Consider the following 16,428-nt stretch of genomic DNA (forward strand, 5'->3'; position numbering starts at 1 on the left):
GGACCCATCTTCAAATGGTGAGAATTTGGTTGACCAGTATTAATATTTATTTTGTTCACATTTAGGAGCTGCTGATTAGATACATACTCAGACAATGACCATCATTGCCTTAGAATATGGGGTGGCTCAAGGTAGGAAACCACAAACCAAGACAGGCACTAACAGTGACCCATTTGATGCATATCACTCCAAACGGTTTTGATTTATCCCCAATGGCTGACCATTCCATCACAGCCACTTGCCCACCAGGAGACATTTTTCCCCACAGTCATGCCGACGCCAGTGTTTAATAGGGGGAAATGGGAAAGCCTAAAGAAAAAAGCTGTTGTAAAACTTTCTACACAATTGACAGACTTTTTTACCCCCGAGGTTTGAGAGCACAGAACTAAGAGAGTTGTATAATTCTGACTACTTCAGGGCTTTCTGGGTTACTTTACTCTGAGGAACTCTGGCTGGATAGTTGCAAACTTACAAAGTTAGCCTGTGGCAAAGCACAGCATGAATCTCAGCAGAAGTATATCTGTGCTGCAGCGTCAAAATGATGCTGTTCTGCAGGGAGACGCTGCTGCAAACTGGCAAAGTGCCACCTCCGTTCACGTCTGCCTGAGCCCAGCAGTAAACAGTTTGTCTAAGATCTTTCATGTCAAGTAAATACTCCAGTGAGTCAACCCTGGACAACAAGGAGCTGAGAGGGAGAGGGAGGACTGGAGTGTTGACCTGTCACAAACCCTACAGCTGCCTCAGGTCATGTTGATGTAGCAGCCCATGTTCCATTTTCAGCTGCTGGGTGCTTTGTCCCAGGGGAGGACAGATGGGACCATGGCCATGTTCAGAGAGCAGGACGGTTCGATGCTTATAAAGATTCAAGAATCTTTGAACATTTTTCCCCTGCCTATTGTTTAGAGAATCATTTACACAGTTATTAAATTAAATACAATAATAAAACAGCATGGATGTATCTTGTGTTAGACATGGATCTGACTGTCCTCACAAGAGACCTGACTGAGTTGATGTGTAGGAACCTGAGTTCCTGAGAAACATTCTCCATCAGTGACAAACTGACTTGGATTAAAAATTTAACATTTGTAAGGTTTAATAAGATGAACCAATAAATATGAATAAATTATGAATAAAAAAACTAAATGACAAAAACATTAAGGCACAGCTGTATTATACACTTAATTATAAATTAATAAATAAATTAATAAATAAATGTGGGATTAGGATACAGTGTAGACATGACTAAAAGGACTAAAAAGACAATACAAACATGTTTATATGGAAGTAAACTAATAAATACTATGGTAACATATTGCATGGTAGCTGTGTGTTTGCTGCTGCGGCTCCACTGATCCTCTCTCTGTCTCCTCTCTGTGGCCTCTTCACAACATCATTTATACTGGATCAGCATTCCTGGCCCATAGGTCCCTGGGGTGATGGGGGTAATATAGCTGAGGGGAGCGGGTCTGAGAGGAGTGACCAGCGAGGCCCCAAGTGAAGGGCCTATCAGTCACAGTGCAGTGAAGCTGCCCCATGAATCTCATTACTGCCTGCCTGCTGGGCTTGGCAGGTCCTTGGGTGACCAGGGTGAATACTGGGATATTTTTACCTTAACATAGGCCTTTCAGGCATTTCTGCTTCTCTGAACATTTTCTAATTTCACCATCATTATAGAAATAGAGAATCATAGCCTGAGCATGGCCTAAACTTTGGCATAATGATAATAATAAAACTAAACATAGCTATGTAGCTGGGGTTTGCTGTAAGCCGTTCATAGTCTGGGAGGCAAAACTGCCTGACAGGCTGAGATCAGGGGAGGTCCCAAACAAACCAGAGGAGATACCCATCTGAATGAGTTCAGTGTCCTTCATTAGTCCAGCTGCTGATGGGAGTTTCTGGTCCATCCAAGTTTACTCTCTCCACGAAACTCCCAAATGTCCTTCAATAGAAGAAGAGTAAACACAGGCTTGTAGGTGAGATAGAATGTTAATTTTGTTTTTTTCTGCAGTGTGTCACTTTCAGCTCCTTTTCCTCTTCTATAATTCCTCTGCACTGACTCAAACGTAGCCCTGATAGTCCAGCATATATAATCAGATCTGCACTGAATGAAGATCGGTTGGACATGATTTTCTCTTCCTCTTTGGTCCTGATGGTGTTGGTGCAGGTTGGTTACCTTATTTCATTCTTATAGCTCACTATAAGTCACAAACTCCACACTTGATTTTCTTCACATAGCAAGCACAATCGGCTGATGCAATTATTTTGGATGTTTGCTAGTGTTGCTAGTCCCTCCTCTGTGAATTGAGACTGCCTCTTATTTCTCTCTGTTTCACCAGAGACCTTTAACCTTACCTGTCAGTGTGATTGCTAACCTCACCCAGAACCACTTACTTCACACACAGACTCTTTTAATAGTGCTCAGATTGTACTCTGTTGAAAACACAGCAGCTTGTGATTGAGGCTGGAGAGTGTGATCATTAGGTCTGATTCATCTGGTGGCTCATCAACAAAGTGGAGGTCTGGGGGTGAATTTAAATAAACTCAGAGTCGGTCACATTGCCAGCTCTGTAGTCAAAATGTAACACTCCTATCACATTGGTGTGATTGAACAGACACTGTTTTATGGCAATAATTTATAACATGCAGCTGAAATGTAATTATTGACTGCGTTCTGTACCCCTATTGTATACTGTCCAATGAAGCTCAATAGAACACCAGCACACAGCCATATTTTCCAATCAGTATTTACTCTGCGTCCTGTTAAGCTAAGCTAACCACATCATGAAGCAGCTCTCCCTGACACAGAGACATGATGTTTAATCTGACCATCTCGCTGAAAAACTAATGAGCATATTTTCCTGTTCAACTCTGCACACAGTCCCTTTAAACATTTATCCAGCTCTATTTAATTGTGAGCTCAGGGCTCAAACACAATAAATCACCCTGCAACTGAGTGACTGATGTCACCGCCTCAAATGGCAGCAAAATAAATTACCCTGCCATTACAGCACAGTATACCAGCCTGAGATAATTAATATAAATTATTATTGCCAGCAAAGTCTTTTCCGTGCATGAGTGATAGGAACCATCAGCGAGGCTTCTTCCGCTGAATTAATTACAGAAAATGAAAAGTGAGCTGATGAGCAGCGAGCTCATTATCCTATCACGTCCAAAGCTCTGCAGAGAAGGAGGGGGGTGGGGTGGGGGAGGAATCTAGGCTAAAATCTGGTTGTTTGTGGAATTTCTGGGAGTGGTGAAGGAATGTCCAGATGTTTTTCTCTAGCTGTACAGTGGTGGCAGTTGGTTTTAACATTACCTTGCAGCAGCTGTGTAAATGTAATTTGTGTGATGACAAATTCACACAAATCCATCACGCCAGCCTTATTTTGTCACACTTAAACATGTGAAATGAACAGAAACACAATTTAAAGTGGCCACAATTTAAAATCCACCCATGTGTGTGATGTGTTTTCCAAACTAAAAACTCTTTATAATATATATTAAATATAGATATTTGATTGCTGCTATCAGCTACCTTTTTTAAATGCAGTCCGGTGAAGGTTTACCACACCACCTGTATTTTTTTCTGTATGACACGAAAATGTTCTTGTTTTTTGAACAGTGATCCTCCACTTTGCCTTTAGGTTACACATGTAGGAATGGAATTTATTTCATTCATTTATTCCTCATTCCTTTCTCTGTTTTTCTCTACTGACCGCTGTTGTGCACGACCACATGTAGGTGAATGCATGATGCAGTGACCTTAAAATTACACTCTAGTCTAATGCTATCACAGTACATGGGGTTTAGCATGGATTTAAATTCCTGTAAGCCTTGCATGCACTGCTTTTTGTTCAGTAAAGGTTCATACCAGAAGTAGTTTCCATGGAGATAACGCCTGAGGTCATGGCATTTAGCAGATTTGTTTATCATTAAAGTTATTGACCTTTGTGTTCCCAGCTTGTATTTGATTCAGGGGGAATGGAGGCTGGCCTTTGTTAAAATCCCAAACACCAGTGACTCAGGCTGACACATTCTCAGAGATGATGTGATACCTTGACCATCAGATTTACCTAGTAAATCATCTGCTGATGGAGAGGAGGTATACATCAAACCCTGACGGAGCATGGAGCTCCCTCTGATTATTAGAGCTTTGGTGTTTTGTAGTTAACATTTACTGAAAGGTCACAAAATGCCCTGTGGCAACATGTGGTCACATGGTTCTCTCCTCGAATGCCCTCTCCTTCTCTGGCATATTGTACAATGAGCTCACAGTCTCCACTGCATACACTGAGAGAATGTGTAATTAATAAATCACTGAATTGCCCTCCATGTTGTTATCCTGTATCTTTGGGTAGGTCTGACACATGTCACCATGTTCCCTTTCATTTTTTTTTTTTTATATTTAATCCCCCACCTTAGGAGCAGGCCTACACACCATCCATCATCCATCCATCACTGACCCTCATTCAAAACCCATCTGTGGCCAGCAATCACAGCCCTGCAGTAAAGAGAGGATGTTTCAGTGGCAGCAGATTTGACTGAGATACATTTCTGCTCCTGGGTTCCTCCATTTCTTTTCTATCTTCAATTGCAGACAAGTTCCTTGTGCCTAATGTGGGTTGACACATGGTAATAACAGTAAGAAGCCTTTCCTGTCCTGTGTCATGCACTGAGAGATTGGATCTCTGTTTGTGAGGCCGAGGTAATTTTCTCTTGCTGGAATACATTTGTGGGTGGTGAGTGTCAGGTGGGCCAGGGTCTGAGAGAGATCAACACCCTCTCCCAACAGACCCAGCTCCTCGGAAAATGTTTTGAACGATCGTCCTGAACAGGGAAAATAAATGATTTGATTTCCGCTAACAACGCCTAACTTTATGCAATTTAATTAGAGTAATATTTTTTCTCTTCAGCTCAGGTGGTTATGTGCTATCAGTGACACAAAAACAACACAGTGGCCTCCTACCCTGCAGAAAAATCCCACTGCAAATCAATCAAAGGGAAAACAATGAAGAGATAGAAAACAACCACAAAAGAAGATACAAATGACTGATTAAAGGACAAAAAATGAGCACAGAATACACTCAAAAAAGCTACACACATTCAAACAGATGTAAAGCTCCAACAAAATGAACTGACTAACCATGAAGAGACACAGAAAGATTATATATCCACAAAATGATGCAAAAAATAAAAATAAAAAAATGATCAAAAAGACACAAATCTCTACAACAGGATGGAAATACCACAGAGAGATGCATTGGCGTCTGCATGGAAGCAGGACAAGACAAAATAATTTAGTAGCAGTACACACACTTTGGAACACTGACATTAGTTTTATAAACGTGTTTTGGGGTGTAATCCAAAGAAGGTAATGATGCTGTGGCGTTTGTTGTTGTGATGGTATGGAGGTAAAAGGATGGGCATGGATATACACTCAGCTGCTGAGATTCAGTCATTCAAAGGGGGAGGGGGGGGGTGTTGTGGTAATATCATCTTTTGTGTTGATGCTACCCTCTTGTGGCCATCAAGCTGACGTACGTGATGTAAGTGGGTGTGGGGGTTGCAGTAAATATGTAAATATTTTAATGAATATTTTTATAATAAAACATAAAAAAAGATTATGGCAAATGTAACATCTGTGTTTTTACACTCAACCTGTGCTAATGAGCAAAATTTTAACCATAATTTGAAACTTTAAACTACAGTATTGACTGGCCCGTTGATACAGCTTGCTGGCCCCCAGTTGTTGTTGTTTTTTTTACTTATAGGATAGTACAGTTTGACAGTTTGTATAGCTGAAGTTTACAGTGGTTGTGTTTGTGTGAAAGTTTCACTTGTAGAGTGTGGTGTCAGCTGTGTTTATTTACAGTTCCAAAGCCCTGAGCTCCTTCACTTTCATTGCTTATATTAATGAAGAGCTTATCTCCAGACCAATGATAATATGTAAACAATGCATCAGCAGCTTCTTCTGGCTGTGAGAGTCACTGGATTCACATTCAGCTGTAACACAGAAACCTAAAATACACTGTGGAGTCTATATCTTTACTGCACTAGAAAGACTTTGTAGGCTATTGATATCATTTTAGTAATAGATTTTACATGCTAATTTAGAAAACAAGCATCAAAGGTCAACAATGTCTCTGTTGTATTTGGTCATGTTTTAGCAGTTTTAATGGACAATAAGAGCTGTAAGGTCTTCTATCTTTTATTTATTCAGGCTATTAGCAGAAGTTTGGCAAATTAGTGCAACTGGACCTAATAAAAACGAGCCTATTAAACAAGCACAAACAAATTCTTACTGTGAACCTGGAGTTGTTGGGGCCCCTAAGAGCCTGAACTCCAGGGCCACTGTCTGTTTTTGCCTGTTATCATTCATTATTTATCAAAGTAATCTCCATTTATATATACACACTTGTAATGTACTGGGACTGGGCAGCTGTAAACCGCCCTAATATTGCAGAATTAGCATGTGTTGTGTGCATGTTTATTATTACATGTACGTAGGCACTGGGCGGGGGTGAGACAGGCTCCACCAGTTAGATCCCCAGATTACCCCCCCCCCCCCCCAATCCCAGTCCTCCTCACCACAGCTCCACTAATGGCACCCTCCAGAAACCGCTAGCCGGAAACCCCACTATGCAGATACACACGGATCAGCTCACATTTGGACTTATTCGATGATTATACCTATTTCTTAAAGATGCGAGTCTCCCCACGGCTGTGATACGGCGTGAGAAAACAGAACGCAGAAGAAAATATACAGAGACCGGGTCGGATCCAACTGTTAGCTTGTTTGGGTAAGTGAACGACCAATCCAGTTTGTTAGCATTAGCAGCTACAGAAGATTCGGTGTCTCCAGGCGACACTGCGCAGTGTAAAGCTGAAGTCCGCTCACATAGTGTGATGTTACAATGCTTGTAATAATATTGATGAGCTCCAAAATGATCTGGCCGATAACGCTTGGCCACTGGCCACACAGGAACACGCTGTTGTTAGCATCTGGCAGCTTTGCTCGTTAAACGTAGCTGGTGTTTGGATACTACGGTGCTAACTGTTTAGCTTGTTAGCCGTGTCGCATTGTTAAGCCATTAGTCACCGTTAAGTTACAGTTGACACACAAAAGTCGGTATCTTGAGAAAAGTAGGGTTTAATAAAAATATTAAGTCTACATGTTGGATTTGTTACTCATAATGTTAGCAGTTATTTTGTAAAACATCAGAACAGAGGGCGTAACTTGTTTAATGTGAAATGACGTGCTAAAATCAGTGGATACGGTCGATTGAACGATGCTTTTAACCCAGATGGATCCAATAAATGTGATTTTTAGCACATTCAACTCAGTATAGTATGAACTGGCAGGCAGGGGTCAGTTTATGTGCTGTATGTTGTGAATCTGACATTATTGGGTTTTAAACGTGTAGCTCTAGTGTCAAGGTAAACAAATATGTGGCATATTATTGTTTGACATAGTGGTGAGCAGTGAAACGATAATAAGAGCCCTCTGATGTTAAACAACGTCTTCCATCCAAATAACAGAGGCTCCTTTTTTACAACTTTAATTTAAGGTGCTGCAATCAGCTGATTATTTCTTCTGTGTGTTGAACTAAAAAGCCCTGTAATACTACCCACCTCCTTTACACTGAGCCAGTTTGAGACCTGGTTTGGAGCCAGTGCCTTATCTAGAATCTCATCTTTGCTTTTGCACAGCCAACGAATCAGCTCTCTACAGAGACTGTTTTCCTATCACTGGCTAACAAATGAAAATAGGGGTTTAAAGGAATCGTCTCTCTGAAATAATGCATCGAATATGTTCACAAACTACAGTAGCTGGCAGCTGAAGGGTCCAACATGGAACTTGCTTCAACAAGTTTGTGCAACCTTCAGAGATGAACATCTATTTTCTGCCACAAGTACAAACTGTGTGTGTAACAACCAGAGCTGCAGACTACTTTTGTTTGTCTTTAATGTTTATCCCTCTGCTTTTCTCTTGCCATTACAAACACTGCATTGAAACAGAGCATTGTTGTGGAGTATTGTGAGCATTAAAGTTGGATCACACACTTTTCTGCATTCATGCAAAAAGAGGTTTCCACCTGGCAGACCACCAGTCTTACTTTTAAAATGTATTGCTCCTTCCATTTTTGCATTCCCATTGACTTGCTCCCTTTCTATTGAGTTTTTTTCTCACTGACTGAATACTGTGGTCGTCAAGGGGATGCTATGCAGGAGGTCTCGGTTGTCCAGGCAGCTTCAAGAGTGCTCTCTTCTGTGTCTAAATCCCACACTGCTTGCTTCTTATTACCATACTGAACACTCAGTTACTTCCCTTCAGTTAAATAGAGTCTAAAGTGCTGATAAAGTGGGCCCATTTGGTTTAGTTGTTGCAGACAGTTGTGTCTGTAGGTGTGTTCAAGCGTAGGGATTATCACGAATTGCTTTGTTTTTTTTTTAATGTGATGTCATGCAGAGGGAATGCTCACTATTGAGGGTTTGCCATAGGGGTGGAGTGATACAAAAATCTCTGACCTGTTTGAATCTGTAGTCATTAGTAAGGGCATGTTTGTATTGTTTAGTTAATTTAAAGTATGCAGTGAGACATGCAATGATTAAAAAATGAGTGATATATAATCCCTGTGCTGATAACTCAGTCAGAGAAACCTCTCAGTTGGCAATGACAAGTGTCATCCAGTCTGTAAAATGGCAACTAGATTAGTAATGAATATGTTATTATCTCTGATGCACAAAATGAGTGGGAACTAGGGACCTCAGTGAAAGTGTCAGTTTGAGGACAAGGTGCTTGGTGACTGAATAAATATGTAGTAGAACTGTACAAAATTCCCCTTCCAGTGGCTTTGCAGTTAGAGAAGCAACAACAAGAGTCACTGAGACGTGTTCTTACAGCAGGTGTAACGTAGCTGCTGTTCCAAAATTAGCTGTCACTCCCCCAGGAGATTTCTGGTGTACATCCAGTGGTGCTGTTGTTTTTGTACGATAGACAAGGCAATAAAAGGTACATAAGCAAGTACCAGTATGTCTGTAGCTTAAAACAAGTGTGCCAGTGGGTACAGCAAAGGTAAGTTTAGGTTTTAAACTGTAATTTTTCATATTCTCTCCTTGCTATGAAGGTAATGTGCAGCGTTTTCTGTTGCAGGACTCCACAAAGATGCCTGAGGTTCGGGAACTTTCTGAAGCTTTGCCAGAGTTGCCCATGGACCCCATCACTGGAGTAGGAGTGGTAGCCTCCAGGAACAGGGCACCCACGGGATATGATGTGGTAAGAGCAGAACAATATTTAGAATATCTGGCAAACTAGTTTAAGTCTCTCTCTCAAAGAACATAAATGGCCCTACACTTGTGACTGTGTGTTACATTATGTGCTCAAACAAAGAATAAAATGTTCTGCGGAGCAGGTGAATGAACAGATTTACATTTGCAGTGATTAGAGACAGGTTATAAGAGGCACACATTAAAATTATGATATTAAATTATCATTTTACATTTATCTCCTTTGATTCATTGGCCTTCAGGTCTGCACAACAACAGATGGACTTGATGCTGATTTATGGAAGGATGGCCTTTTCAAATCAAAAGTGACCCGCTATCTCTGCTTCACCAGAGTTTTCTCTAAAGAAAATGTAAGTTTTCACCCTTAGCCACCAAGTATACAAAAGTATTTCCTCACTGGACTGTTATTTTGCCAATAATCTCTGCCCATTCAATAATTCCTCCTCTTCCCCTGCCCTCTATTTCATTCTCTCTAGAGCCATTTAGGTAATGTTCTTGTGGACATGAAGCTGATTGATATAAAGGACACGTTACCTGTGGGTTTCATCCCGATCCAGGAAACTATTGACACTCGTAAGTTAATAATCAAGCGGAAATACACTGACAACATCTCTGTATGCCAAATATATGGCATATTTGAAGATGTGGGCACCAAAGATAGCAACAAGCACTGATCTTCACGTATATTTAAGGACTGTTTGCTGTGGTGTAAACGTGTTTGTCCTGTCTGCACAGAGGAGCAGGCCTTCAGGAAGAGGCGACTCTGCATCAAGTTTATTCCACGGGACTCCACAGAAGCAGCCATCTGTGACATTCGCATTATGGGGCGCTCCAAGCAGGCTCCACCTCAGTATACCTTCATAGGGTGAGCACAGTGGTTTAATGCAGAGTACACACAAATATATGGTGTATAAACTCCATTTGTTTGTTGGTGAATAATCTAAATACAGGCAAGTAGGTGCTTGGCTGTAGCATGACCACATGTTAAAACTGGTTGAAGCAAAAAACAAATGACACGCTTTGGATATATATTTAGCTATCTGATTATTAATGCTTACAACTTTGTTCAACAGAGAGCTCAACAACATGGGAATCTGGTATCGCATGGGGAACGTACCTCGAGCCCAGGACTCCACGCACACGCCAACCACTAATAACGTCCCGAATGTAAACTCCTTCTCCGGCCCAGCCCCAGTCCCAGCAGCTCCAATGCCCAAGTATGTCACTGTAATGGGTTTTCCTCACTAATCAAACATTTTACATGTATCCTGCATTTTTGCTAGGGATGTAATTAAAAGAATATGCAGTTGTCCACAAACGTCAGTACAGATCCTGATTACAAAACTGAGATGCATAGTCAACCATTATGTTTGTGACCATTAACCTTGAATCTATACACATGGGTGTCTTAAATCAAAAGAGAGGGGATGCTCACTGTCCTTGAGTCCTCGAGCATCCTTCCCTAAAGGAAATGAAAACAGCCCTGTCTTTAGATCACGGTGATGGAAAAGGTGACACACTCAGCTGTAAAACAAGGAAAAGCAGCATGATTGTTGCCATGTTGACATTAAGACACCACCCTAAAGCACCCAGCTGTTTCCTGTCCTGAATGATATTTTTTGTCTGTTGCTGCTCGTACAGGCTAAGCATGCAAAGTATATGTAAAGGTTTAACACATCACTGAACATCAGCACCATATGGACATGTAGCAGACGTGTTTTTTTTCTTTTTGTTCCAAGGCATATTTCTATGACCCTGCCTGCCAGCTTCAGAGGAAAGAACACCACCAGACCAGACTATGAGCACCAGAACTCCAACCTGTACGCTATCTCAGGTCAGCAACCATCTCAACCATCTTCTCTTAACATAATCAATGTCTGAATGCTAACACTCACCTTGGTGTGTTAGTGTATTCCTTGATTGACCTGCCAGACATATACATTAATGATGTGTCTTTTAATTGTCTCTTTCAGCAATGGATGGGGTGCCTTTCATGATCTCTGAGAAGTTTGCCTGTGCTTCTTCTGATGTGAGTCACCTGAGCTGAAGTCTTTTGTTTTGATAACAGCTTGAAATCCTCATGGCTATAGTTCTCTGCATCAGTGCCCACTTGAGTAAAAATGGGCAAGTCTAAGGATCTGAGTGATAAAGTCCAAACTGTGTTGTGATGTCTAACCATTCCTGCTCTGTATATTCTTTATCTACAGCTCCAGCAGGTAGATCTGATGGGCATTACAATCAAGTCATTGGCTGAGATTGAGAAAGAGGTGAGTAGCAAACATAATCAAGTTACCACAGTAGTGCTTATAAGCCAGATGTAGTAACTGCAGTATTTAAAGTCAGCATACGATTATCACTATATAACATGAAACAATGCTGCACTAGTGGTCTAGATGTTGAAGAATGTGTTAACAAACATTTACAGGAAAGATATTTTGAAAAAATAACCAATGAAAGTATGGCAGAATGTTTGCATAGATACACAGTGTGTCCACCAGAGGGTAGTGTGGTCCCTCTGATGATGATTTCTGTCAGGTCATAGTACTGTGAAGTAATGTTTGACTGTCCTTGTGTCACAGTATGATTACAGTTTCCGCACAGAGCACAGTGCAGCAGCTCGCCTCCCTCCCAGTCCCACACGGACCTCCCTGAGCTCTGAGGCCTGAGTGTGTCCCCCCTGCTAACAACCCCAACAAGGAGAGACCTGTACACAACTACTGAGAACCTACCCACAACTAACAGTGACCCCCACCTCTCCAACACAACTGTACTGGGAAGAAGAAGAAAACAAAATCAACAAAAACAATGATTTCTAGGAGATGTTGTGGTCTCTGTGTGTTTGTTGTGCTGATGAAACATTGGAACTCAGTGCGTCAGGCTGAAACCACTATATACAACAACGAGGTGCTGGCTTTTAAAATACGATGGAATTGCCCATAGTAGAACAAATCACACTATTTTCCTCAAGGACACAGAGAAGAATCCTGATTTTAAATTCATTCAAGTGTTGTTCCTTGTAGTCCAAGTACCCAGATCCCATCTAAAGGACTTGTCACAGACGAGATGAAAGAAATGCAGGGGCCCTGTATTCTGAAAGCAGATGTCGTTTTTGCCTTTCTTCCTTATGACATACCTGCAGCTGAGTCAAAGTACCAGTAGGGCAGTCAGTGTGTTGTGAAAAGGAGTTTTAATTTTGTTGTTCAGCTCGTACTGGTCTTTTTTATGGGGAATAATTCTCATTATTCTCTGGATGTTACTGTAATATACTAGTGTGACTGTGAGTGCACTTTGTGTTTGGGAATTTCAATGTACTCCCTGTTAACCACTCCTTCACTTTCTGTGAGCCGGCAGCTTGGATTACATATAGAACCACTGTTTCTGTTTAAAAGGTTACATGTACCACTGTTCTCACTTTTATTTAACCACAGCTGATGGGAATAGCTGGGGCTGGGTATGAGCATCTGGGTGTCAGTACCTTTCAGTAAGGAACATTCATTTTTTTCACTTCAGCACACCTCAGACATATTTTGGGATGATATCCAGCCCCAGTGTCTTTATTATATCTCAACTGCATTGACTGTTTTTAGGTTGCTGTCTTAAGCTTAATCTTTACATAAAAGATAGGTGTTGCCACATCCGCATTAGCTGCAGAAGTGCTCTTGTTTTGAGTAAATTGGTCACACGTGCTGACAGTACAGTTTGTCCTGTCTCGGCTTGTTTTAACAGTTTTCTTCTTCTTCTACTTAACTTGTAACCATGAGTGTGTTGGAAAATCATCACCAAGAAAAGCCCAGCATCGAGAGACTCTGACTTATTTCACCTGTCCTCAGTTGCAGTTTCCTTCTTTTTAGCTGGAGAAGTACATGCAGTATTTTTTTTCTTGCCTAAGAACAGAGATTGTGATCGGTTGTAGTTGCCACAACATGGTTGCATGGAAAACTGTTTTTTGATCTCAGTCAAATTTCTACATGTTTATCTGTGTTACACAGCATAGTGTCACCTCCGCTGGTGTTCTCTGTCATTTCATGTGGACACAAGGACATCTGCTGTAGTCTGAAGCTGACGTTAGTGGATGTTAGTTCGTTAGAGGATAATGTGTGAGAGACTGATGTACAATGAGAGCCATTCTTGATCAAATTGACCCTAAAGTGGCCTTTCTGGCTTCAGTCCACAGCCTAAGTTCACTCCCACACAGCATGTCTGTGTTTTCACTTAGTATTCTCCTTCCTGTCGATAGAATGATGTATCAAAGGATCTCATGTCGCTAGTTTCTTTATATGACTGTTACAGGATTATCAACATGTTAATATTATCATTAACAGATGGATTAACTCCTTTTGCTGTGTGTTTGTGTGTCTAATTTATTAGTCATTTCAGTATTGTGATCTTTGTTTTCAGAAAAGTATAAAACTCAGTTGCACTGCTGACATGATTAATAGTTTAAAACGTTCATGTCCCTGTGAAGCTCTGTATCTGCCTGCTCTGTGATAAGCTACACATATATCATTTCTCAGCTGTAGTGTAAAACTTCTACACTGTTCCACTAAAGCATTTAATGGTTAACTAATCTGCATTAACAACAAGTAAGCGTTGCTCGGTGGCGTGTGTCTGTTTGCATGCTTGGTGACACGATGAGGCGTCAGATGTTTCAATATGACAGTTATTTTTGTAGGTTGGCGATCACGTTAATAGAATGAACAAAGCAGCATCAGCTGAGTTTGTGATATGAGGATGTTTTATTAAACTGTGATCAAGTGAAGTCGTTGTTGTAAAGCTGATTTTATTTTGATAATGGTGATATCACACAGCTTTATGCCAGCACATTGGATCTTATACTCTAAAAAGAACAAAGTTTGTGCCCGCTAACAAACAGCCATCGATAAGATGTAACAACTGTGCAGAGGTTTACACTGTGGGCTACACAATGTGAGTATGAACCATTTAGGTCAAAGGTCACTGTTACCTCATAAAAGCTATTTTCACCATAGGGGAAGAATTCATGCAATAAATGTTGCATTTTATAATCTTATGGCTGATCAGTGTGCATTTCTCCATGTTGCAGTTTTAATTACTGTTTATTATGAGGATTTTACACACAAACTCACTCATAGAATCGGATGCTTTCATGCTTAAGACTTCATAAAATGTCCATCTTTGCAGCTACAGCAGACTCTAATCCACAGTGACATATCAAATTGTACAACATACAGTGTTTTTTATCATCTGTGTCCTGCACCCACTGAGGACAAATTACCATCTGCTGTCTGAGCGTAGGAAGTCTGATTAGTTCAGGATGAATGATCCTAAAGTGGCCACGTTTTCATGGACAACACAGACCACCAGCACTGTACGCACATGTCACCCACCGACGTTTTAAACTTCACCCATCTTGTGGCTCGTTTGTAATTCTTCACACACAACTCCTCAGAGAGCTTTGTGTCAGTTCCACCACAACAACTTTACAACCGCTGCCTAATTTTCCACAATTGCAAAAATTTTCCTACCTCATCACACAAACTGCGTCATAAACACGTGTTTATGAGGTCGTCGGCTGCTGCTGGTTTCTTTTGCAGCCACCTTTGACAAAGCATGTTTCTTTTAAATGATAGAAATGATGGAAGTCAATGTGTGGGGCACATTTCATCAAAGACTCTTCTCTGTGCTTTGACACTCTTTTATCCTTCTTGTGTACATGTGTTGCATTATGTTTACAGGCAGTGGGACCATCTGATGGGTAAGATCAAACCTCTTTTTTTTTCTTGGAACTGCTTTATAAACCAGCTGCTGGCACTGCAACAAAGTGAACTCTAGGAGAGTTTGATCATCGGTGTTCACATTCATGTGCATTTAATTTATGTGTTCATATATTTTAACCAGAAACGGTGACAAACAGCTAACTGAGCTCTGCACAACATGGCATGACATACAGTGAAACATCTAAATGATGTTTTTTCACTGAGTTAATATGCTTATAATTAACTTTTAAGTGAACTTATATTGTCATACCCCAAATCCATGCTTTAAATTACCCCCCCCCCCCACACACACACACACACACACACACTGATCATCATGCCATCACAGTTTAACCTGCAATGTCTGCAGTCCAAGGTGCAAACATGATTTATTTATTTCTAAAATTAAATGTACCGTAAGCTCATTGTTTAGATACATTCCCGTCATTTCTCTGTCTACCACTAGAGGGAGCATGCACGCTTTTCTATGATTCCATGACAGAGGCCTATAGTAGCCCTCTAACCACATTTTATATTATACATATTAATATATATATAAATGTTGATTTATTGTGTGTTTGTATGTTTAATTAGATAACAATAGCTTTTTATTATTATATATTTAGTCTCAAACGCACTGATCTTGTAATCACAGAATGTAAGACATTAATAAATGCTTAAATGCATTTTTATTTAACGTCAAAATATCTCAAAACAAATCTTTCTGACCTTTTTTTTAAAAAAAAAAATCTTGTCATTTCTTTCCTATTTCTTCTGCAGGTCCGTATATCGAGGAACAGCGGAGACAGACCGCTGTGCTTGGACAGGCCTACAGCTTACTGCGCATCCCATTGTTGTCTGCTTATTTTTGTGCAGTTCTCGTTATGATTTCTTCCAATTACGCATGCGCACACGGTTTTAATTTCTGCGTGCAGAATGTTTTAATGAGCACAAAGCTGCTGCTGATATTAAACACAGACTACTGTCACTCCTGGTGAAATCCTGAAGCTGCTAATTGAACCTGACCCGTCCGCTTCTCTCTATATATTTCATTTCCCGTTAATAAAAGGCTCCTCTCGGCCCTCATACATCATGCCGGCTTCTATCTGCACGTTGACAGTGAATGCAGCACGAACAAAGGAGCAGACAGCTGATGAATATTGCTTTTATTGCATTTCACGGAGCTGATATCAGGCCGACGGTGAAACTTGATCGATCTGTGACGGTTTATTTGAAACAGCCGGATATCGTCTCTGCACCTTTACAATAATGTGATGTTATAAGGCGATTAGTGCCCGTATGACTGCGCCTAATATTTAATATAAAAAAGTGAATGTGAGTGGAGGCAGACTCATTGTGAGTCTGCACAGATTTAATCTGTGCTCTCTGCAGATTAAATGTATGG

At 40.7% G+C, this 16,428-nt stretch overlaps 1 protein-coding gene across 2 annotated transcripts; it reads left to right on the plus strand.

Moving 5' to 3' along the window:
• The first annotated feature begins 6,559 nt into the window (after nucleotides 1–6,559).
• Nucleotides 6,560–14,047, plus strand: mvb12ba (multivesicular body subunit 12Ba). 2 transcript variants are annotated; one of them, XM_028418449.1, is made up of 10 exons: nucleotides 6,560–6,800; nucleotides 9,155–9,277; nucleotides 9,531–9,638; nucleotides 9,765–9,861; nucleotides 10,024–10,153; nucleotides 10,362–10,505; nucleotides 11,028–11,122; nucleotides 11,262–11,317; nucleotides 11,496–11,555; nucleotides 11,868–14,047. In XM_028418449.1, exons 2-10 carry the CDS (start codon nucleotides 9,167–9,169, stop codon nucleotides 11,952–11,954), a joined length of 888 nt encoding a protein of 295 aa, XP_028274250.1. In that variant the 5' UTR covers nucleotides 6,560–6,800; nucleotides 9,155–9,166; the 3' UTR covers nucleotides 11,955–14,047. The 2 variants fall into 2 exon arrangements, with proteins under 2 accessions (XP_028274250.1, XP_028274251.1); XM_028418450.1 differs by lacking the exon at nucleotides 6,560–6,800 and adding an exon at nucleotides 8,929–9,076.
• The last annotated feature ends 2,381 nt before the right edge of the window (nucleotides 14,048–16,428 follow it).

This window comes from Parambassis ranga, chromosome 12, assembly GCF_900634625.1.
Source record: "Parambassis ranga chromosome 12, fParRan2.1, whole genome shotgun sequence".
NCBI classification, from domain to species: Eukaryota; Metazoa; Chordata; class Actinopteri; family Ambassidae; genus Parambassis; species Parambassis ranga.

Coding starts and splice junctions, on each gene's coding strand:
- mvb12ba (XM_028418449.1), top strand. CDS start 9,167: ATGCCTGAGGTTCGGGAACTTTCTGAAGCTTTGCCAGAGTTGCCCATG. Junction 10,506..11,027: donor CCAGCAGCTCCAATGCCCAA/GTATGTCACTGT, acceptor TTTTGTTCCAAG/GCATATTTCTATGACCCTGC. Junction 11,318..11,495: donor TTGCCTGTGCTTCTTCTGAT/GTGAGTCACCTG, acceptor CTTTATCTACAG/CTCCAGCAGGTAGATCTGAT.